Here is a 23574-nt window from a genome sequence, read left to right as displayed (position 1 = left end):
TAATCTACAGGTCCTAATATAGTCAGAGCTCAGATAACGAATGGGTAATATATGTGCTAGATGTCACTGGGAGCAAAGACCAAGTTCACTGGCAGTTGAGAGACTGTTAATAGATCCTCTCTCTCCTGACCCTTCTCCTCCCCCCCCCATACACACCAAAAAGCTAGCTGATAGACACTTCCCAATTTTTGTCTCCTGTGAGCTGTGATGGAGGATGGAAGGGTACAATGCTACACAGGTCTGGTCATGCCTTGCAGTTCTTAAGTTCTAACAGCTCTTAAATCTAGAGCCCTGTGAACAAGACGAGACAGGTACACAGAGAAAGCAGCACAGAACAGAGCACAACTCTTTGTCTCATAGCTTTCTAATATAATCTTGTTAACCCTTTGACTTGATCCTATGGTATTAGTGGTAGCTCAATGAAAAGAAATTAGAACTTTATTTGAGATCTTTTGATCTGTATTTTCATCTGAAGTTTTTTTTTTAAACGTTTTCATTTGAAGGAGTGTGGAAGAGTTAACAGCCAGGAGGTGGAGAACCCTAAGGCTGAAGAAACTTGCATTCTGAAGCGTGGGGTGAAGAAGGAAAAACCAAACCCTCCAAATCTTCTGTGCCAAGAGACAAAGAAGAAAATGTCCAAGAAGTCTATCCAGTGTGGAAGAAACCTAATCACCCAAATGGAGATGGACTTACCTGACTCTTCTTGCTGTTTTCTAGGTGACCTAACTGAAGGAGAAGATTTTGACAAAGTAATCCCTGAAATGTGCAAACAAGGTTTTTTACCTCACTTGCAGTCCATACAGATTACAATTAAGCCAGACAAGAGCCAGGTAATCCACTCTGTTAATGAAGATGACAAAGAAGAAGATGGGCATATCTGGAATTTATCCTCTTACTACAAGCTCTATAAAAAAGACTATAACAGAAAAAAAATCTATGAAAACGATGAATTTGTCGACTACCTGCTAAATTACTATCATCCTCCAAAATATGACCGTTTTTCTGATGATCCAGAAAGTGACATTAACAAATATCTGTGGAAGAGGGAGGTCCGTGTCTGTGAAAATAGGGCTCAGATAGGCTTTAACCAGCCAGACCATCACAGCACTCAAAATGGCCAAAAGTTAAATTGGCTCCCAGAGGATAATCAGCTGAGGAAGTCTGCCTCTCAAGGGTTGAAGCCCAGATCAGGAGAGTCTGTAAATACAATCTGTGCTGAAGAACACCATTACACTGACCCAAGCAATGAAGCTGTTGATCTTACGTCTAATGTGGGCAGAAAGCAGAACCCTTGGCATAACTCCGATATTGATCCTATTAAAGACTCCAAGTGTTGGGATAAGACAAGTTCCTCACAATGCCTGATGGAAGGCCCCATTCTTGACGTAGAAGATTACTTAGAAGACATTAGTAGTGATTCTGATTGCTTTAATGACATGTTGAATGAAACAAGTGAGCATCAAAGCCCTTTTCCAAATGCAAGCTGCCTTGTGGAGGTGAGGGAATGCTCAGATGACTGTAGTAAAACTATTGCCTTTGAACAAGAAAAGAAATGTGACCAGTGTGGTACATGCCCCAAATTAGAATCCAGTGACTTGACAAAGCCTCTTAAATCCAAGTTTAAGAAAACAGTTAAGAGGTCCATGGATGAATTAAAATGCTTAGGGCTCAAAGGTGAATGTGAAACCAATGGAATGGAGGAAGACACTAGAAGAAAGAAGAAAAAGCTCCTTGTGGAAGATAGACTTGAAAAAAACAACTACCCTGCAGCAGAACTCAGCTGCTCACTCAGAAAGCCTGAGAAGAAAAGAAGCAAAGTGATGGAATCCAGAATGCAGTGCAAAGCTTCTCGTGCACCAATAGCACCTTCACGAAGTATTGATGCCCCCTCTGTTCACGGTTTTTCTGAGAACATGGGTAATAATCCTTGGATGCTGGAATCTTATGAAAACGCAAGAGCCTTCAAAAGATACATTCAATGGGATGACCAAACCCTAAATCACAGCGATAGTCTCAGCAGATCTGACAGTTCAGATCTGTCTGCCTCTGAAAATGGTCTTTAAATCGAAGAGTTTTTGAAAACCACAGAACTCAGACTCCCTATTTTTTCATAACAGTAAATGATTTGAGAAAAAAAGCAAAAAACACAAAACAAGAACTTAGGAATTCATCAGCTAGATAGCAAGATGTCATGCAAAAATTTTAATTGTGGCCAGTTTAACCCTTCATCTAGTATAGCTCATATCTTGTGATAACAGTAGGCATGGAGAGATTTTGAAGATACGCTTGCTAGCTGAGATTGAGCAATCCAATAGTTTAATTGAACCAAGTGCAACTATAACTTGAAGAGGAGGGAAGCATCCTTAGACACAATTTCTTTGCTCTTCCCTTGTTGTTTCTCAGCTTTGAATAGTGGGGATCTTGTCTGTTTTTAATTTGTGCTGCAAATGGCATGATCTTGACCTACAACAGGCCTTTTTTTGCCTTTTTGGTGTCTTAGATCCCATCAACAGCACTCTGACAAAGCCCACTTTCAATTTTTTTCATAATTAAAAAGAAATGCTATATTCAGTTAGGTCAGTGAAAATAAAGATGTGACATTTTCCCCCCATCCGAGTTTATGGACCCCTTAAAATCTATCCTCAGATCCCAGGTCAAGAACCTCTAGTCTGCAGATATCTTTTTTGTTCCTTCTTAGCACAGAGCAGTCAAATGGAAAGGAGAAGCATCGAGAAACTCATTTTGATTTCTTAGAGAAATAATTTTGTGCATTTTATGGACAGATAACCGAAGAGAATCTACACATCTGTGGGCCATTTTTGTTTTGAGTTATTGAGGAGTGGACTCAGAGAGGTCAGAAAGTAAGAGGAGATAAATATCTTTTCACCTGAATTGTTTTGTTCAGAGTTGACGACGAAATCCATTTGTAAAAGTCATTCAGTTTCCCAAATTTTGCCTTTTGGAAGTTTTGTTAATTTTGGGGGTCAGGGAAAGAAATGACCAGGTCTGAGCTCTTATTGAATTTTCTAGATGGAAAAAGATTTTGGACTGCTCACATGTTACTATTTATTGAATTTACAGGCTGCAAATGGGAACTTTTTTTTTTTATTATTGTATTACATATTTGTTGCTGCTTAAAGATGAACCCCTTTCCCAGACTCATAGTCATGACTGAGCATTTTGTAACATGGGATAAATTGAAGACTGGACTTCTGTCTTCCAAGGACAGGCAATGAAAATAATTCCAACTAAGTTATACTTGGACCTAAACAACTGAAGATGAGTAGAGTAGATCAGAGATTTCTTGAACCATAAATGCTGTTCAGCGCTCAGAAGTCATGGCAAGTCAGGTTCTGTATAAACTGGCTTATTTAAAACATTCCAGATTTAAAACTCTACTGAGTTTCTATTACCTTCTACATTTTGTTTTGTATCTTATTTTGGTAAAAGTGCTTTCTTTCCAGCCAATGAAATTATGTATATTTGCTCCCATCCTGTCCTCCTGGTAAGATTTTATGTGCTTTTAGCCATCCTTCTAACCAATTAGATTGTGCTCATGTGTATACCACCCCTCCCCACCCCGCCCAATTCTGACTGAGTGGGGTCCACCTCATTTCAGTAACCCCCACAACTATTTGATACAAAAGGCCCTGTACATGGCAGGGGACTTAAGAAATATCTGCTAGATTGGTTGAACTGAAGCATTTCAAGAACTTGTCCCCTTTCCTGACCTACTATTCCCAATGCCTCTCTCCCCCAGTAACCTGGAATGTTTTTTCACAAAAATTTAACTGACTTCTGGGCCAGGCCTTCTCTGAACTATGGGAAGATGGATGATGAAAATGAGGATGAGTCTTCTTTTCTTGAGCAACCTGTTTTGTTTTTTTTGATGTCTGGTACCTCATCCTGCATAGAATCCTTAGAAACTACCAAATACCCCATCTTTTCTGCATTAAGAACCACGTGTGATGGTTTTCAATATTTAGGGATTCAACCAAGAATGTGTTGTAATGTACCATATGCGCTTATATTATTAACTTGAATAAAATTGTGATAAGAAAAATATGCTGCTCTTCATGTACAACTTGACTTTTCATTGAATGACTCAGCAAACTGGGTGTGGTCTGTTGTCAAATTTTCAAATCCCTCCTGTGTATCATCCAGTGCCTTTTTCTCCATGTTCTCCAAGGCTCAGGAATGACTGCTAACATTCAGATGGAGTTACTATTTTTCATAATATCTTGGAAAGTTCTTACAGTTTGTCTTTTGTCAAGGGACTTTATGTGAATAAGTGTTGAAAACCTACCCTCTTTGACTTCTAGGTTCTGCTTTTATTTGCAATCTTTTGTACAGTTGCACTGAAGAGATTGTAACAACTATATTTATTGTGATAATCTCTTGTTTCTTTGGGCATCAGGTTCAGAGTATTTTTCTATGTAAAGTTTATGGGTATAAAAAGATTTGCTACTGAATGCTTCTGAAATGAAACTTTAATTGCCATAGCAATCAAACAACAAACATTTTTTAAACTCGAGGACATATGTTTTAGAGTGCTGGGGTTAGATTTTCAGACAGAAATGAAGAGCTTGCATTCTTTCTGAATGTAGTCTATGTATAAAAGACATTTTGTCTGAGGGGAGCACAACAAAGGATAAGATAAGAGTGCTGGACCTGAAATCAGGAAAGCTTGGGTGGTTCAAACATGGCCTCTGCCCCTTACTAGCTGAGTGATGGAGAACTGGTCACTTAAGTTAACTGTTGAGCCCCCAAGTCTCTCTGACTTCTCTCTTCAGTTATGAAGAAGTGATCTGCTGTGTTGGAGGGCCTTCCAGTGAAACCTCACCTATGACATCCTTGGCTTTTTGCCTGGTGATTTAGTATCATAGAATTGGTGCTAAGGTATTCATTTGTAGCATTCCCCCCCCCCCCTTCCCTAAGCACTCTTCTGGGGCCCAGAAAGAAGTAAAAATACTGGTTTTGTGTTTGTGTACATTCTCCATCCTGCTCCTCCTTCCTGATATCTTATGTTTGAGGTCAGCTATTTAGAACACACAGAGAGAAACCCGCCCCCCCAGGACTCATTTGATATTCTGTCCTTTAGAAATTCACAAAAATAAGACATGAAACTTAAGAATATGGTCAATTGTAGTTCTTGATAACTTTTCATCTGCCTTGGTATTGGGTTAGGAAATCCTCCAGGTAGTGTCGATAATTTGCACTATTGAATTACCACCATGTTAACTTTCCTTTTAGTTTGACCTCTTAAATATGTAACTGTCATGATGGTGCCCCTTTATATAAGATTCTGAAAACCTTTAGAAAGCACCATTGGGTCAGCGTGTTTTTAGTTCACTTTGCATGTCTCAAATTTCTCAGGTAGGAAAAAAGTGACCTCCTGGTGCTGATGGAAAAAATCCAATGTATTTGTAGTACCTTTCTTATGGCAATTTTTAATAAATTGTTAACTTGATGTCTTACAAAGGTTCACATTTGTAATACATATGAATTAACGATATGCCAGTTATCAATCCAGTCACTTGTCAATTAATAAGTGCTTTGTACATAGTCAGTTCTTGAGTTTTTCCAGTCAGTAAGGATTTTTGACTATCCCCTTCCTTTATGCTCCAGCACCCTAAGCTTTAGATTTGTCACTTTATCCTTTCAGTACTCCCTTGGTGAAGGTGCTCCACAACTCTGAAGTAGCCAAAGGACTTGATGGGGGGGGAGAGGAGGAAGGAGCAAATTTGCATAACTACAAATGACCTAGTTGGCTCCAGAAGTGTCCCTACCTGTCTCAGGCCTTGCATAATCTTGGCTAATGCAAATTCATCCACTTGTACTCCTTAACCTGAGGTCTATGGTTTCTAAGACCTTATAGCCATGGTGCTGTTGGAAAAAAAAAAAGAGGGGGGTAATCACTCAGTTGGAGACTTTTGAGCTTGAAAGTGATCTTAAAGACCAACCTCCTTAGTTTATCAATGAGGAAACAGGCCCAGAAAGAAGTGACTTGCTTAGGGCCACACAACTAGTAAAATCCCTCTGAGAAGAGTTTGAATGCAGGTTAATCCTGACTTCCGGTCCAGCACCCCCTCCATTCCATTGTATCTTCCCCCCAGCAGAGCAGGTGAAAAACTAATGGGTGACATGGTTACAAAACATTTTCACATGTGTTCTTGTTTGTTCCCTGCAAAGAAGTAGGACTGTATTAAATCCTCTCTTAAAAGAATCCTAGCTTTTGAGATTTGTAAAGGACATTAACCCAACTGGTACAATATTTTGGGGCTTAATATGGGAATTTGTTTTGCTTGACTATGCATATTTGTTACAAGAGCTTTGTTATTCTTTTGGTTGAAATGGGATGGGAGGGAGGAAAATTGCTTGTTAATTGAAAAAAAAAATAAAATATGATTTAAAAAAAAAACAGGAGCAGGTTTGCATTTTCCCACTTTTAACCAATGGCGGTTCTGAAACTTTATTTTTTTCTCATGGTGATTTACTTTGGATGATAGGATTTTGAGGATCACAGATTTAGACATGGGAGGGACCTCCAAGGTCATTTACTCCCAGCCCCACCATTTGACAGTTGAGGAACCTAAGGCCTAGAAAAGGAAAGGGACTTGATCAAGGTTGAATTTAGATAATCAGATTTTGGAGATAGAAAGGATTTCAGAATGAGGAAATAGGCCCCGTAGGCCCTTGAGAGAAGAAATCATTTGTCTAAGTTCACACAGTTAATGCCAGAACTGATTGGCTTTGAACTCTGGTCATTGTGTGACTCAGCCATCTTTTTTTTTTTTTTTGATCCATTATATAAATTGTTGGCATTTTTCTTAGTGTTCTGTTTTTTAAAGAATGTAACTAGGAATACTGGAAAAACTTGTAGCTAAAGTCTACACACAATACAAGGTAGAATAAAATGCCTCTGAATCACTGGGTGAAGGTAGGGTGGGGAAAAAGGGTAAAAAGTTAATTTGATCTCCTCCCACTGAAACATGGTGATTGCAGTCATTCTCACCTTTTAAGGCTGTTTTCAAGGTTTTTAGTTGGGTCTGAGAATTTTAAAATCCATTTTTTTTTCTAGCTTAAAGTAATACCTAGCTGCAAAAAAAAAAAAAAAAAAAAAAAATCCGTTTCTGAAGGCCTGAAATCTTGAGGATTTCAAGCTACTTGAGGATACAATTGTTAAAAACAAGATTATTTTTCCCCTCCCAACTTGCTAGTTCTATTCAGGTATAAAAGGAGCAAGCTGATTTCTTATATAAGAAATTGTTTCACAAATATTGGGAGGTTATTTGAAGGATCTTTAATAGAATTCGCTTGCGGAAAGGCATCATAGAATCTAAAAGACAGGGAAGATGTCCCTCAAAGTTGATGGAAGTCTGAGAATCCAGTTCCCTGCTGTGTTCTGCATTGCAATTCCAACATTAGCAAACCAAACATTAATAACTAGGTAACGGGTTGTCCTTATATAGGTCTAATCTCTTTGTGACTAAGGTATAAGGATCCCTATATTATTTGCTGGCCCCCCTGCAGGGGGAGGAAAGGGGAGTTAGGCTGTGTGTATTGTCCAACATGGAGTTTTTTCCCTTTGACATATTACCAGTATCAGACTTATGGGAAGTAGGATCAGACACTAATACGTTTGTACAGCTCCCCCCTCTCCAGGATGGTTTCTTGTATTTGACCCACTGTATAAATGAATGAAAAAATATAAAATTAGTTGATAAAAATCATTTTGAAAATTTAACATGTTATATAAATACTAGCTCTTGTTAGAAAGCTAAGAGGAAACTGAGATAAGGAGAAACTAATCTTACATGAGGCAACAAAAGATCCTGCATATAAAAAAATGGCTTGCTGACTAGCAAACTGATAGAAAATCTTTGTGCTGGCTCCTTTAAAGGGGGCGGTGTGGGGCTCTTAATTGAGGCCCAGGAGGTTCATGAACCTGACTGAAACAAAAGCATCTCGTTTGTATTTCTACTCTCAAGTGTTTGCTTCTGTTTTTTGCAAACCTTCTGAGAAGGCCTAGACTATGTCCCAGGCATCCCTGGTACACTAAGAGTTAAGGTTCCACAGACTAGGCCCCTCCCCGTGGTCTAGGAGACCTGATGTCATCCTCAGCAAATCAGAGGCCCAGCATCCTCAGCAACAGAGCCCACTGCCAGCACCTGTTTCTTTGTGAGACTGCATAGAACCTAGGGTTCTAATCCCATTCTTTCACCGTCTGCTGTGTGGCTTTGAGCAGGCTTCTTGACCTCCTGGGTGCTCTTTTCCACTGCCATGTACAAAAGGACCCCCACTCGACCCCCTCCTGCCTTTCACAGTCCATCACCATTCAAAAAAAGGAATTCTCCATTTGCACATGGGTTCTGCCTCTGAGCCCATCTGAGGTGACTCTTTGGGAATCTCTGGGAAAATCCTTTAATTTGGGGGTGCATAGCCTCCTCATCGCTAAAAGAAAGCTTGGCCCAGCTCTAGCAGTAGGAAGCTGTGTGATCTTGGGCAAGTCTCTTAAAATGGGTTGTAGGGTGGGCTAGGGCAGGGGTTCTTAACCAAAGGGGGTCCACTGGTAGGGGGCCCATGTCAAGGAGTCAGTGAACCCTGATGGGGAAAACTATTCTTTATGTTGACTAACTCTGAACTGAGAGTTAACATCTCCCACTTATGTATTAGTTCCTCACTGCCCAAGGGCTCCATGTCCCCCAAAGGTTGAGCCCCTTACCTACATGGCCCCAGAAGTCCCTTCAGGCCCTAGGGGCCTATGTGACATTGAGCAAGTCCTTTCTATTCTCCTGGGCTCATTTCCTTTTCTCCACCCCCCAAACCCCCAAACCCCACAAAAAGGAGGGGACTGGGCCAAAACAGGAATTCTTAACCTGGGGGTTAAGTAGGGGCTAGCAGGATAGATGTAAAGGGGTCTGTGAACCCTGATGGAGAAAACTAGTGTTTATTTGAATAACCCTGCACTGAGAATGACCATCCGCCAGTTAGGTATTATTTCCTCAGACAGACCGTCCAAGGGATCCCTTCTAGCTCTGGGTGACCTTGGGAAACTTACTACCTTCCTGGTCTCCATTTCCTCCTCTATTACAAAAAAGGTGGGATTGAAGTCAATGGCTTCCCAGGTCCCTCCTATCTCTTTCTAAAGCTAGAAGCTTTGGTGTGACCTTAAGTAAGTCATTTCTTCTGGGCCTTAGTTTCTTTCTCTTGAGGGGGTATGTGTTGAACTAGGTTAGGGATTCTTTTTTTTGGGGGGGGGGAGATTTGTAAGGCCATGAGGTTCTGTAACTTGCCCAATGTCACACAGCTCCTAAGTAGGTGATGTCTGAGGCCAGATTTGAACTCGGGTTCTCCTGATTTCAGGGCCAGCTTTATCCATTGTGCCATCCAGCTGCCCCTAGATTAGGGATTCTTAAGCACAGATGATTTCACGGGGGGGGGGGGGGGGGGGGGGGGGGGGGGGGGGGGGGGGGGGGGGGGTCTATAACTTGTAGGAAAAGATGTCTTCTCTTTATTTTCACTAGCCTCAAAGGTCCCATAGGCTTCCTCAGACTGCTACCAGTAGCCAGGGCACCTTTAGCTTTAAGGAAAACAAAAGTCACCAAAAGTCAATTGAAGAGCTGTAGTACCACATCAAACCACTTTATTAATTAGATGACAAAAGCACTCCATTCTTCCAATCTGAGGTGTAAAACCATCATAGTTGCCAAAATAAAATGGCTTTAAGAAAAAACCCACTCGGTTAATCATTTCTAGCTGTTCATGCAATTGCTACAAGTGGCCCCTCAAACTATCACCAGGTGTGTGTGGGCTTTGCTTTTGGTCCAGACATGTGAGCTGATGGATCTTGGGAGCTCCTGGAGAGCAAATTCCCTCCACCTTGGCAGGCTTGCCTGCCTCCTTCACCAAAAGTCCTCTCACATTCCCAGGGCTTCCTTTTCTTCCCACACCTGGTTCTAGGCAGTTTTCTCATTTATTTTTCAGTGGTTATACTTTTTCTGTGATAAAAGAACTATGACTACATTACAAAGAGTATATTTTAAAATCATGGTTAGTATTTGTAGCATGTGCTTACTCAAAAGTAATGAATAGAAAGGCATGTCTCTACTACCTGCAGAGGAAAGAACAGGTGACTGGGGATTGAAAGACTGGTGGGGGGGGGCTGGAGTCCCAGCTCTGCCTCACTCACTGGGGAGACCTTGGGTAAGAGAAGTTTACTTTTCTGGGACTCTGTGACAGCATGAATCAAACTCCCAATGTCCAGTCTAAGGGTACCCTTGACCAAAAGGCACTGTAAAAGAAATGGTATGATTTTTTTCCCCCTAATCATCAGTCATTCACTCTGCAGATACTACAAGAAAGTGTTAAGTTTCCGGTCAGACAGAATGATTTCTAAAATGACAGCATTGCTATGACAATCCAATCCTTCCTTGCCTGACACCCAAGACGGATAGAACTTTATGAATATGGGTAAGAAACCCAAGATTAAAAGGTTAATCCATGGAGGGAGGTCTCCACTGGATACCTACTTGAGGCACTATATATCTATATATCTATATATCCAATGAGTTGTACATCGGTCCCTGGATGATAGCATCTTGGGAGAATCCACCATCCCGGACCAGATAGTGTGAACCCCTTACTCTACAAAATATCCAGTACTCTGTGGAGAGGGGGAGGGGAGACTGCAGGAGCATGTGCTAAATTACTTGGGCTCAGAAAAGGATTCTTTCTTTAGCAAAAAAAAAAAAAAAACATAGCAAATGGGATCTATGATTTCTTTGGTGCAGGGAACTTCCTGGATAAGGAAAAACCTTTTATCAATGCAGAACTGCATCCTCTCTGCAATGTATAGCCTTAGATTTGCCTGTGGCATGGACAGGTTAAGTGACTAATCCAGGATTACACTGTCACCAAACGCTAGAGGCATAGCCTTATTGCATGAAAACAAAAACCATTTTTTTTTTCCAAAACTCATGGGATTTTTAGGTGCTCAGAGTTGGGTGTATCATTCCTTCTATTGTCTTCAGGTTCAACATTCAGGGGAATTCCAAAATAAAGCTAGATGTCATTTTAAAGTTCCCTATTTCCCCCCCTCCCAAGTTTACCTAAATTTCCCTTTTCAATTTGATCAGCCTTTGCAGATTCAAGGATTGGGTTCAATGAATCTTCTTCCTAGGACTACTAAAGCAAGTGCTTTGGAGACAGAATGAATATTCAAAATCTGAAAAATGAGTTTTCAGAGAGATCATTCCTAAATATATGAGTGACCATTACTAAAAGGTATGACCAATAATAAGGGACCATTCCTAAAAATGAGAAGTTTTTACTTAAACTACAGAGAAAGCAATTTTTCTTGCTCTGTTCCAAAGAGGAGGCTGGAAATTTACCTTCAAGGTTTGCCTCTCTTAGTTGGAGTCCTTTTTTTTTTCCCCAGGCTAAGAAAGAAGTCGACTGAGAACACTGGTGTGGCAGTAGGGCTTAGGGAACCATTACTGTCACCTTGGTGGGTTTTCATGAGTGGGAACTTTGTTAGCTGTTTGCCTGTGAGAGTCTAGGAAAGCCACTAACAAGCTGTTTCTAAATGAACTTGTTGCTTAAAAAGGGACTTGTCCCATTCTCTTCTGCTAGTCACGTGAATGTTAAGATCTGTTCTTAAGAATTCTTTAAAATGGTCTAATAAAGGGAGAGAAACAGGAAGCTTAAGGGGTAATCCCTGCTCCCCACTAAGAGTTAATTAACAACATTTCACATGGATTCCCTTTCACTCTGGGGACACAAAGTGAAAGGAGAGCCAAGCTTTGAAGCCTCTTTTTGGTCCTAGACGGCCACCTCAGAGCAATATTAAAGCTTTTATAACACTGCAGATTGGCTTTGGAGGTAGAGAAAACCGAAATCATGCAGTCTGTCCAATTGGAAAATGGAATATTTGCTGTCCTCCAAATCATGTCTGAAAGGGGCTTTTCCTGGCAGGTATACAAGAGCTGTTTCATCCAGGAACCTTCTAATTGCTTTGGTATCAACCTCTCCTCAAGAGCAAATTCTCACCGGGCACTAAAAAGCTCTTCACTTCAGTCGACACTATGCTACGAATTTTAACAACACTAAACAGTAACAACGACACGACAGGATTGCCATTCTCCTTACTTTCTGTAAGTGTTCTACTTTGGGGTTCTCTACTTCATCATGCATTGTTTAAGACTGGAAGCTAAAGTGATCAAGGTAACTAGTGAGTTCCACAGAATTAAAAAACAATCAACAGCACATCCAAAGTGTTTCTAAGGTTGGAGTTACAGCTGACTGGGGCAAGACAGGAGGATATTACAAATGATACTGGAACATACAAAAATAGATCTCATCCACGTAGCCTTTAGTCATTCTTTCGATCCCTGGCATCCTTGGATCCTTCGTCATCCGAGTACATGGTGGGTTCCTCCCCTTCCTTCAGCAGCTTGCCCACGTAGTGATACTTAACTGTAACATAAAAAAAAGGCACAACTGGTCCTTAGAGAAGGTACAAAAGGATTGAAGAAAGGGGGAGGGTCCAGGAGATGGAGAACAAATAACTTTACAAGCAGTGATAGGGAGAGAAGAAACATAACACAAGGTAAGGGTGGAGAGTTTCAAGATGGAAGGACCTTCAGCAGTTTGATATACTGAGCCGAGAACAATAAAGTTAACAGTCAAGAGAAGTTCATGAGGACCAGGGTATTGGAAATCTTTGAAACCAGTTTCATTAGAATGGTAGTACCCACACCCAAACTCGGGAGGAAATCTGCACTGAAAGGGCAGACACAAGTAGTCAAACTGGGGTGGGGGGGGCAAGTGTCAAAAAAGAAAGGTTTTCTTCCCAAGATGAGGGAAAAACCTATGTTGGATGGTGGAAAGGGGGTGGTAGTACATGGGAACAAGTCTCAAGTACATTTAGGTCACTAACCAATCATCCTGGCCTCTCTCGTTTCGGCAGCCTCATCAACTCTCATGATCATCTCCATTCTAGCCATGTCTGCCCACAGATGGTCTCCAAGTGGTGAACGCCACCAGTTCTCCTTCTACCTTCCCCACTTCCTGTTTCCTAAACTTAGATTGTCTGTTATGACATCTCTCTCAGATCATCAACCTTGTTGTGGTCTTACTTGCATCATACTCCCAGTGAGGAGTGGAGAGGGCAGCCTGGACTTCAATTACTTTACCTATATATATTCCTTCACTCGCCCTTGAAATTTTCCTGCTGCAATTCACTCCCTGCTAATGCTCAATCTCCTTCATTCCCACCATCTGCCTTTGATCCTGCTTCCCTGTGAACTAGGTCCACTTCCCTGGTTCATGCTTCTCTTCTTCCAGTTCCCTTACCGTGTTTGTGCCTCAGGGCACAGCATTAGAAGCACTTGCCCTTGGGGAACTTACAGCTTCCAAGTCTATAGCTCTCAGTAGAAGACTCTAAAATCTGTACATTTGGATCTAATGACTCTTAAATTCCAGTGAGCTATTATCAACTATACCATATGGAGGTCTCACCTGTTCAAAATGGATATCCCCACTAACATCCTCGCCTCCCTGTTTATACTGATGACACCATTTTCTTCATCAGATAGGATTGAAAACTTAGGCATTGGCTTTGGCTATTTGCCAAATCCAATCGATTCCTGCCTCCCCATCTTTCAAAGGTGTCCTTGGATCATCAGATTCTAGATCTAGAATGGAAAAAGCTCTTACAGGCTCTTAGGGACTCAGACTCCCTCATTTTACAGAGGAAGAAACTGAGGCCAAGAGAGATTACATGGATTTGTCCAAAGTAGCTTCAAAACATTTAACATAAGAATGAGACAAGGATTACTGGCATTAATGTAAGTGGCCAAGAAGACTGCTTCTCTTTTTGGAACAAAGGTGAGAAAGAGAAATGACCAACCTGTCTAACCAGGTAATCAGAGATGTTTTTGTGTGAAACAATTACCCTGAATGTTTGGAACATAGTGAAGGTTTCTAGGGTGCTGGTACAATAGAAAACAAATCAGAAGCAATACGTTGGCTCCCGGAAATGAAATCTGAAAAGGGTCAGACACATTGCCTTGAAGTACAATCGGGGGTCCACAATAACATTGTAGGACACCCTCAGTTTGAAAAGGAGCAGGGGAAAGATTAATTTAACACATGCATGAAGTTTTTAAAACATCTACCCACTTAACTTAGCAAAATAATTTTTTGTAGACCACTAAACTCTAAAAACTCAGAAATGTTTTGCTGAGATGTCGGGTGGCTCATATTAGTGGTCCCTACTTTACAAAAAAAGGCTTGTGTCCCAAAGTCAGTTGAGGCAACCATTGGATTAAGTAGCATTCCCCTCCCAACAATAATACATGACAGTGGTGGGGTTCTTGGGTATACCAGCCTACAGAGGTCTATTGAACTTGCCATAAGCAGTATGTATATGACTGGAGTAAGAGTACCAGGAGTAAAAATGTGTCTGTGGGAAACAAAGTTCCAATCTAATCAGGAACATCTCTCTTCTCACACCTGCTGAAAGAATCAGAAAACCACACCCCCCACCCCCATCCAAGCCACTGGTGATGACCTAGGCAGCAGAGACCACTTCCCTTCCCAATGATATCTACCACCTGTTGCTTCCAAGTCTCTATCTTCTGCTATTCAAAAGAACCACAGAGCCTCAGCATCTAGATAATCCTAAAAGTTTGCTTGAGGAATTGTTACAACTTCAAGGCCCCCAGTATATTAAAAGCCAAGATTTTTAACAAATAGACAATTTTTAACCCAAATGATTAATGAAATACTAAACTTTACTAATAATCAGAGGTGTGAATGAAAAGAACTTTGGGAGTACCATCTTGTACTTTGGGAATTTGCAAAAATAATGAAAAGCAATGGAATTCAATGCAGTCGGGGTTGTGGAGAAATGGTACACTCACTCATTCACTCATTCATTCATTCCTTGCTGCTGGATTTACTAAAATAGACTTTCTGAAAAGCAATCTGGGGGTTTGTAGTAAAAGTTGTGATCACATCCCCATCCCTTTTGTTGGGAATGAGAGGGTTATCAAGGAAGAAAGTTATCACTTCAAAAATCTCAAAAGCAGTAATTTGCAATTGCAGAAGCAAACTAAAAAATTAAGAGCGGCTTGAATATTTAACAATAAAGGAATGATTAAATAAATTAAGAGTTCATTCATGGAATAGACTCAGAGCCCAAGAGCTTTGGAAATTATAATGCCCCCTAGATCACTGGTGCTGCTTCCAGCCTGGTCCCCACAGCCACCATTGAGAGGGACAATTCCTGTGGAGTAGGGGGCCCTTCATTACCACCAAGCAGCCTACTTTAGAGTAGGTAAGTCCAGGAACCCTTGGAACAGTAGCACAGCCTCCCCATTCCCAGCAGGCCTCCCTTTTAGCCTAGTCCCTTTGGAAATCAGGGGAGCAACCCGAGTGGAGGTGCATCCTGTCAACTGCTACTCTTGTTGCTGAAGTCATAGCTCCTAAGGACCTGCAAAAGAAAGCTTACCACTTAAGTCCTTGACATCGTCAAACAGTTCAGCATCAGAGATGGATGGGTTTTTATAAATGGAAATGACATTAACATTAGCTTTGCCTCTGCACCAGAAGGACCACTGGGTCTTTCCATCTGCCCTGTGGCTGCTCCCTAAGTGCTGTCTGTCTGCCTTTCATTACAATGTGAGATCCTTGAGAACAGGGACTGTCTCCCTTTGTTCCCTCTCATCCCTTGGTGCTTTTTCCATCCTGTTCATCCCAGGGCTGGCTCGGTGTCCACTAGGTCACAAAGCTTCTGACTGTCCTTGCAGAATTTATTATTTTAGAGTGAAGTTCAAGTAGATTCATAGATAGCAGGTCTGTTATCTTTTAATAAAGGCTCCCTGGAATGCTTTAAATGTCAAGTTCCATAAGAGCAAGCCTGGGTACATATTAGCTACCATTTATATGGCATTTAAACGGCTTGCAAAACTCATATATGTATGTATGTATGTATGTATGTTACCCTATTTGATCACATGTTCCTCTTTCCAGTGAAGATAGATATTTGAAATCAGAGGAGATAGGTTCAAAGACAATCTGATTCCAACCCCCAGCTTCATGGGACATCACGCCCCCTTCCTGCACCCTGAAATCTGAGTCTTCTCTTTGTTCTTCACATGTGTTACACCATTGCTTGCCTTTTTGTCTTTGCCTGGTATTCACTCCCTCCACACTGCAGCCTCATGGAATCCCTCCCTTCTTTTAAGCCATAACTCAAGCATCATTTTCAGCATGAGGTCTTGCCCAAACACCCTTCTTGCTCTCTCCTCCCAAACTACCATTTATGTAACTTCTCTCTATAGATCCGCATGTATTCAATATATGTTCTATGGATTTTTATATGTTCTTGACCCCTTAGAATAATACAAGGTCATTTCAAGTAGGAATCATTTCATTAATTATCTGTGGATCCCCAGCAGTAAATACGAGTCTCTTAATGAATACTTGTTGATTGACTGACTCAATTCCCTTCCCTGGGCCTCAGTTTCCTAACTGAAAATGGAAGGGTTGGGGCTAGCTGGCTTCTGAGGGCCCTTCCAGTACATCTGAGAGGCTATGCGTGATCCAGCAAGCACCAAGCAGCTAGATGGTAGGGTAGATAGAGCCCTAGCCCTGGAGTCAGGAGAAACTGACACTTGACACTAGCTGTGTGACCTTGGGTAATTTGATACTAGCTATGGGGCCGTGAGTAAGTCACTTAACCCTGATTGCCTTGAATTCAGGGTCATCTGCAATCATCCTGATTCACATCCTCTGGAGGAGAAAGTTCGACTGGTGATTTAGCACAGCCCTCCTTCAGGCACATTCGATTAACATGCATGTTAAGGTAGCACCTCCCTGATGTCATGATCTTCTTTGAGAACAAAGGACAGATATCACCAAGAGTGACACGGGGATATTTTCCCCTCTACATTTAAGTGTGAGGGGTCCAATTGTATTGAACTTTCATTTAAAAGCTAGGGGGAAAAAAAAGCAGGATTCAATCACTGCAAATGTCATCATTACTGCAATAGCCCCCGGACATGAACTTTATTCCAGTTTAAAGGACCTATCAGAATATGCTGAAATTTCAAGCTATTAGTAGAAACTGCCACTGGACAGCCTTGAATCCCCACTATTAATGGAAATTTGACACTACTACAATTAAAAAAAAAGCTTACATGTGAACTGGGATTCCCAGTCTTTCAAGGTCTCCTGCTGAGTAGCATTGAGATCTGACAGATCATCATATTCATCTTTCAAAGCTTCCTTATCCAAGCAGAAAGTGGCAAGACCCCGGGAAGCATCTCTTCCAGCAAAAACTCCATATGGTCCCTCTTGAAAAGAGAAAAAAGAGAAAAAAAAAAGTATTCATTAGCCAGGGATTCTACCTCTTAACTTCTTTATGGTTTGAATCAAGAAAACAGTTTTGGGCTGATCAAATGGATACAAGAAAGTTCCTTGGAACTCTGGGAGTTAGAGGTCCTGTTCTAAAGCCATTAGGATGTTGAATACACTTTGGTATCCAAGAAACCCAAATCATTCAGTAACCACAATAGAGTCACTACAACACTGGTTTTCCTTCCCATGGTCAGAGGAAATGACCAGTCCAAGGTCTGAAGGCCAGGATTAGATTTCAAATCAGAATGCTCCAGATTTTTTGTTTACTTATGTGCTTAATGTTTAATAAGACAATCCGAATTCTGAGTGAAGAAGTTAGAATCAACAAGGGGGGGGGGGACAGGGGGAGAATTAAATGGTTAGAAACAAGAGAAAGGGAGCAGACAAAAGGCCATTAAAATGGGCAAATTGGCCTGGGGCTTAGGTAGACTGTCACCTTTAGGCTATTTGGGAAGTGTTTAAACCTTTTAAAACCAAAGGCTACCAGGGTTTGGTTTGGTTTTTTTTTTTAAAACAAACTAAAACCCCCAAAGGGGAGGGGGTTATAATAAAAGACTGGTCACTATGCAGACAAGTATAAGACTGGCCACCAGTGAAAATCAGTTTTTAAAAAATAGCAAAATACTTTAATTTCTCTATTATTTTATACTTGCATTTTTTAATCTGAACTTAACCACCAAATACAATGTGAATTACTAGGGCTTTATGTGAAACTGCAGATCGGTTATATACAATTGACTTTTTAACAAGTATGGATTCACTTTAGAATGAACCTTCAAAGCTTGACCTGCTAGTCAAAAATTCCTTCCATCCTCTTCTCTACATAAAAAAAGAATAGAAAAACAGTTTCCTCATCTGTAAATGAGATGATTTTATCTATATGATTTCCAAGTTGCCTTCCAGCTCTAACAATATAGACTCTCAGAGCAGGGAAACAGAGTCAAAAAATCTCAGAGATTAAGGAGGGTTGAGAAGAGCAGAAGAATGGAATTTTGATGGTGTTTGGTTGGTTATTATATTTGTTGTCTTAGGTCTTGCTGAAAATCTTTATCCTGGTTCTGTATTCAAAATCTGATTGCCACTTACCACCCCTCTAAGATTAGTGGTGGACTGAATGACCATGTTCCTTTCAAAGTTTTCTGATTTCCAAATCTAGTACCCTTTCAAATACATCAAAAGTAAACTAAATTTGGCATGTCTGTAAAGCTTACTTCTTATGTAATTTGTAATAATTCAGTTTGCATGATCTGAAAAAAAGAACACAATTAAAAGTTTTGTTATGAAAGAAAAGATGGAGGAACACATGCACAGAATAAAAATGTAAAAGAAATTCCCATATTGGCTGAACATCACCCGTTTTTGAAGTGTATAAACCTTTATGAAATATAAGCTGATTTTAAAAAAGTCTTTGAAATTTTTTATGTTGAATTTAATGGGAACTAAATGAAACAACCATTTCTAACAAAACAGGAAAAGTAGATTGCACATGGAATAGCTAACTTCTATAAATATATATAAAGGAATAATTAATTCAATTTAATAATTAATTCAGCATGCAACTTTCAAAGCTATTCTGTTTATCTGTGATTCCTTATGAGCAGTTAAAAATATTTCAATGTCCCTCTTTTCTTCTTTTTTGGGGGGGGTGGGGGTGGGGGAAAGGAAGCAACTGAACACCCAGCCAATTCTATCATTCTATGGGACTTCTAATATTCCTCCCCCACCCCCTCCTTCCCCATTCTAACTTAGAAAGGAAAAAAAATAAAAAAACCCTTTGGAACAAAAATTCAAAGTGAAGCAAAACAAATTCCTACACCTTTGAAAAATCACAGAATCTGAAATGAATAGATCTTTATAAAGAAACCAGAAATTTCATAATAAACTCTAATTCAAAATATATTTTTGAATAAATTTTTGTTCTGGATATTGACAAAACCCAAATAAGTATTTTGGTGTACATAGGGGGATGAAAAAAAGGAAGTTTATACATGAGATTGCAAAACATAAAGAGCTAGTTTTTAAAAAAAAAAAGTATATGAGGAATTCAACCTTTAAGTTTCAAAAGCTATTCTCCTGGTCTGTCTGAGATTCCTTCTAGTCTTGTGTGTATTTCAAACAAAATTTCAATGATTCTTTCTTTGAGGGAGAAGAGGGCAGTGCTATCCCTAGTGTCCTTTCTCCTGCACCTCTCCAAATTGGAAAACAAAACAAAAAACCTTTGTACTAAATATGCAGTTGATTCCCACGAGGGACCCAAAAGCTCAGGTTTTGAAATGCAAAACGTTTGAAAATAACAAGAAATTTTGTAATAAACTTTGATCTTTTTTTAAAAACCAAGACAAAGATATCTTATCAAGATATGCTATTGCAAAATTTGATTAAACATTAACACATGGCATCTGCTAGAGAAATTACTTTACAGAAGTTCTCCGAGGTCCCAAATGTTTCCAACCCCTCAGCCCTTTTCTGGAGATAGATAGGGAATGAATTGACCGTTCTTTTTAATGAGTCCCAAAAAACAAAAATAGCAATTTGTTTCTTTTTTCTTTTTTTAAATCCTGGTTGGGGGCATGTGTGTATGTGGGGGAACAACTTTCCTGCCTATGCGATGGACAGCATTAACTTGGAACAGTCCCCTAAATGGAGGTGTTCACGTTTGCAGAAGGAAATAGGGCACATGAAGTAGGGCAGGAGGGCATAGTTTCAACAGAGTTGCCAGCCTTTAGAAATGGAGCCGGTAACTTTCACTGCAAAGGTGAAGCAGACCAATCTCGTTAAGTTTTGTTTCTTTCTGAAGTTTTTCTTTGCAGGTCTGCATTCTTTCACTCTCCCCCAATTGGGAAAGCAAGAAAAACAAAATCTGGTTAACTTTCAACAGAATCTGAAAGAGCATTTCTGATCTGTCTTGTTTCAAGGCCAGGAGCTGGATACAACAAGCATTCATTCTGCAAAGAGGAAGGGGGTGGGGATGGGGGAGGTGGAGGACCTTCAGCACCTGAACTGAATATCTGTTTGTCCTTTGCTCAATCAGTGCAGGTGGTCGAAATGTTAGGATTCCAGACCTAAGCAGTTTAGCAGAGTTACTGACACCTCTTAAAGTTGGACTCCTGTGATTTGCAATTTGGAAACATTTTGACTATTCGATTTTACTAGGCCTGAGTCTTGCTTACCTGTTAACAAAGCCTTTAAGAAAAAAGGTATTAACTTCTTTTTGATTTTATGGAGCATTTCCAAGGAGATGACCATTTTGGGGGTACTTAGGAATAAAAACCTTTTAGTTACTTTAACTGATCTGCAGCTCATCATGCCCTACCTTTTGAAAGAAAGAAGAGCATTTTGGCAACTATCCTTGTGAGTGAAACTTGGCCATGAGATTTTGTATTTCTTATTTTTTTCTTTTTAATTTATCTTTTTTTTTTTTTTTTTTTTAGTTTTCTTTTATTCCCTTGGTTGAGGTTTTAGATTGGTATAAAAACAATAAAAGAAGGAACTTGAAAACAGATTGCAGGAAAAACGAGTTTGGAGCTCCCATTGGGGCCTCCATTTGTCCAGTACAAAAAGGTAATAAGGCCATTATAAATCACTTTTACCTAGCCAGTAAATCAGATCTTTTTACAGGAACCACCTGTTAGAAGATCACAGAAAGAAAAACTCTGAGATGTGAGATTGAAGTCCTGGGGTTAGTAACCTTGTTGTGTTCCCTTTTGGCAATTTTGGAAAAACGTATTGTTTTTACAAGTAGGGGTTTTAAATGTATAAAGTAGCATACATTGGAAAGCAGTGAAATTGAAATAGTGTCATCCAAAATTAAAAAATTCTAAAACACTACCGAGGTTCCTGGAACCTGGATTAAGGAACCATGATCCAATGAAATGAGGTCCAGGGAGGACAAAGCAGTTTGGTCAAGGTCATTCATCAGTGGCATGGCCAGCCCCTCGAATCTAAGGTCTCCTTCCAGACTGGTAGTGCAAAGGCACTTCCTTTCCACCATGATGAATGCAGTGTTGCCTCATTCAGGGATTCTATGGAGTGTGGATCATTTGTGGTTGAGTTTACCTGTTTTGCCACCTCATGTTATGTGCCTGAGTGATGATGCAAGGACTCCTCATCAATTAGGTTTATTGGATGTTCCCTTAAGTGCCCTTATGAATGTTATTTTAAATTCATCCATATGTTCTCAATTACAATGTTGTCAGTATGTGTGTTTAGGTGGTACTGAAAAGCTGCGAACTAAGAACAGGCCCGTTGACTGGGGCATGGCCAAACACGTTGTGATGCATAAGATGTCATGGACGATTATTAGAGGGAAAGAGATTGGCAATATGAAGGCTACGGATGAAGTATGGGAAGAATTGGATGCATGGATGAAGAAAGCAGAACCGTAGAAATAGAACACACAACAGGGAAATATAATGTATAGAATGGAAAGGGGAAAAGAAGGAGCTTGGACCCTTTTATTTGTCATGTCCCTGATGGCTTGTGCTGCCTGGGCTTGCTGTGGCACGGTTTGTGTTTTATTTGACGTGTTTATTGCGAGGGGTGGCTTTCTCGGGAGGGGAAGGAGCCATGTGCAAAAGAAGGCTATGTTAAGAAGAAAAGCTATCGGTAAAAATCGGGTTTAAAAAACCCGATGTGCCTGTGGGCGGCAGATATGTTGGAAGCAAGGAGCGCTTCCCGAGGGTTCTGCAGCAGCTGCGCACACCTGATCCTCAGGTGAGCGGTAAGGTTTCCCTAGGATTGGGGGGAGGGGAGGCTTGGGGCTTCGTTCCTCCTTGCCTGCCACCGCGCTTCGCAATGAATAAACACAATTGCCATGTCTTGGCCTTCTCGGGAAGCTCCGGCAGTCTAGGGCGCATGTAGAGGATTGCGGCCAATCCCCCATGCTGCCAGCGGCTCCGCTGTGCCCGTTCCTGCCAGTCTGCGTCCCTCCTTCCCTCTGCCTGTCAGTCTACCTGATTGTCAGCCTTTGGTGCCCCCCCCCCCCCCCCCCCCCCGCAGCCACCAAATCAGCGAACGCTCCATCCCCAGCGCCAGGCGATGCGTTTGGAGCCGGAGGAGGCCAGAGAGGCCATTTTGGCTCGCGTGTGCTTTGGGAGAGGCAGAGGGAGGTCGGGAGGCGAGGGGCCGTCGGGCTCCATCGGGCCGCTGGAGGGCCGCAAGGTGGCCCTTTGCCCCCGGGGCCCGGAGCCCTGCGGCAGCCGGCTCCGCCTCTGCCGCCCACGCCCAGATGGCTCCACAGTTCCCCGGCGACCTCTCACCTTTCCTTGCGGCCCCCTCCCCCCAGGCGCCCCGCGGCCGGTGCCCGAGAGCGGGCGCCCTCCCCCGCTTCCGCCGCCTCCCCGCCCGCCGGGCCGCCCCCGTACCGGGCCCGTAGAACTTCCGGCCCTTGGTGACATCGAAGACCTTGCCGTTGATGGCCATGAGGATGCGCGGGTCCTGGGTGCCGTCGAAGCGGCGCAGCTGGGCCAGGGTGAAGTCCTGGCGCTTGAGGCGGGGCAGCGCGGGCGGCTCGTCGTCGCCGGCGCCCGAGGTCTGCGGCTGCTCGCCCCGCACGATCTTGTACAGCAGAAAGAAGCAGAGGCCGAGCAGCAGCAGGTTGAGCGGCGACGTGAAGATCTCCTGCAGGAGGCCGCCCGCCTCGGCCTCCACCTCGCCGGGCGCCACCTCCTCGGCGGCCATGATCGTCATCGGGAGCTCGGAGGCGGCGGGCGCGGGCCGGGGCCTGGGGCGCAGGGAGCGGGCTAGCGCGAGCTGGGAGCCGGGGGAGCCGGGGGAGCCGCCGCCGCCGCCGCCGCTGAAGCTGCGCTGAGCGTCCTCTCTCCGGCAGACTGAAGCGCCCCGGCTGGCGGCGGCGGAGGCAGAGCAGCAGGCGGGGCCGGGGCGGTGGCGCCGGCGGAGGCGGGGCCGGGGCGGGGCGCAGCGCCTCGCCCCGCCCCGCCGCCACGCCCCCTCCCGCCCCGCCGCCCCGCCCCCGCCGCCGCCGCCGCCGCCGCCGCCGCCCCGGCTTGTACCAGGCGCGCTCGGGGGAGTGGGGCTGCCGAGGCAGGAGAACTGGGCTTCTCACCCCCTGCCCTGGCGCCGCCCTGCCGTGGGGCCTTGGCCAAGCCACTTCACCCCTCGCGGCCTCTCGGGGTCGCCCCCCCCCCG

At 42.5% G+C, this 23574-nt stretch overlaps 2 protein-coding genes across 4 annotated transcripts in view; one reads left to right on the top strand and one right to left on the bottom strand.

Annotated features, from left to right (window-relative positions):
* Positions 1-6450, top strand: part of LOC141503012 (A-kinase anchor protein 17B-like) — a 73978-nt gene extending 67528 nt beyond the window's left edge. For all 3 annotated transcript variants that reach the window (XM_074208086.1, XM_074208085.1, XM_074208084.1), the window contains one exon: positions 504-6450. In XM_074208086.1, the coding sequence (XP_074064187.1) occupies positions 504-2063 (1560 nt within the window). In that variant the 3' untranslated portion in view covers positions 2064-6450. The remainder of the gene's footprint in view (positions 1-503) is intronic.
* Positions 6451-9624: 3174 nt separating this feature from the next.
* On the bottom strand, positions 9625-23272 carry PGRMC1 (progesterone receptor membrane component 1). Its single transcript, XM_074208088.1, has 3 exons — positions 22791-23272; positions 17208-17363; positions 9625-12477 (listed from the first exon to the last, which is right to left on the bottom strand). The coding sequence occupies exons 1-3, from the start codon at positions 23113-23115 to the stop codon at positions 12374-12376; spliced, it is 585 nt and encodes a 194-aa protein (XP_074064189.1). The 5' UTR covers positions 23116-23272; the 3' UTR covers positions 9625-12373.
* Between the last annotated feature and the right edge of the window lie 302 nt (positions 23273-23574).

Source organism: Macrotis lagotis, chromosome X (genome assembly GCF_037893015.1).
Source record: "Macrotis lagotis isolate mMagLag1 chromosome X, bilby.v1.9.chrom.fasta, whole genome shotgun sequence".
Lineage (NCBI taxonomy): Eukaryota > Metazoa > Chordata > Mammalia > Peramelemorphia > Peramelidae > Macrotis > Macrotis lagotis.
Note: the sequence above shows the minus strand (reverse complement) of the source record. Positions and strands in the feature narration are given on the sequence as shown.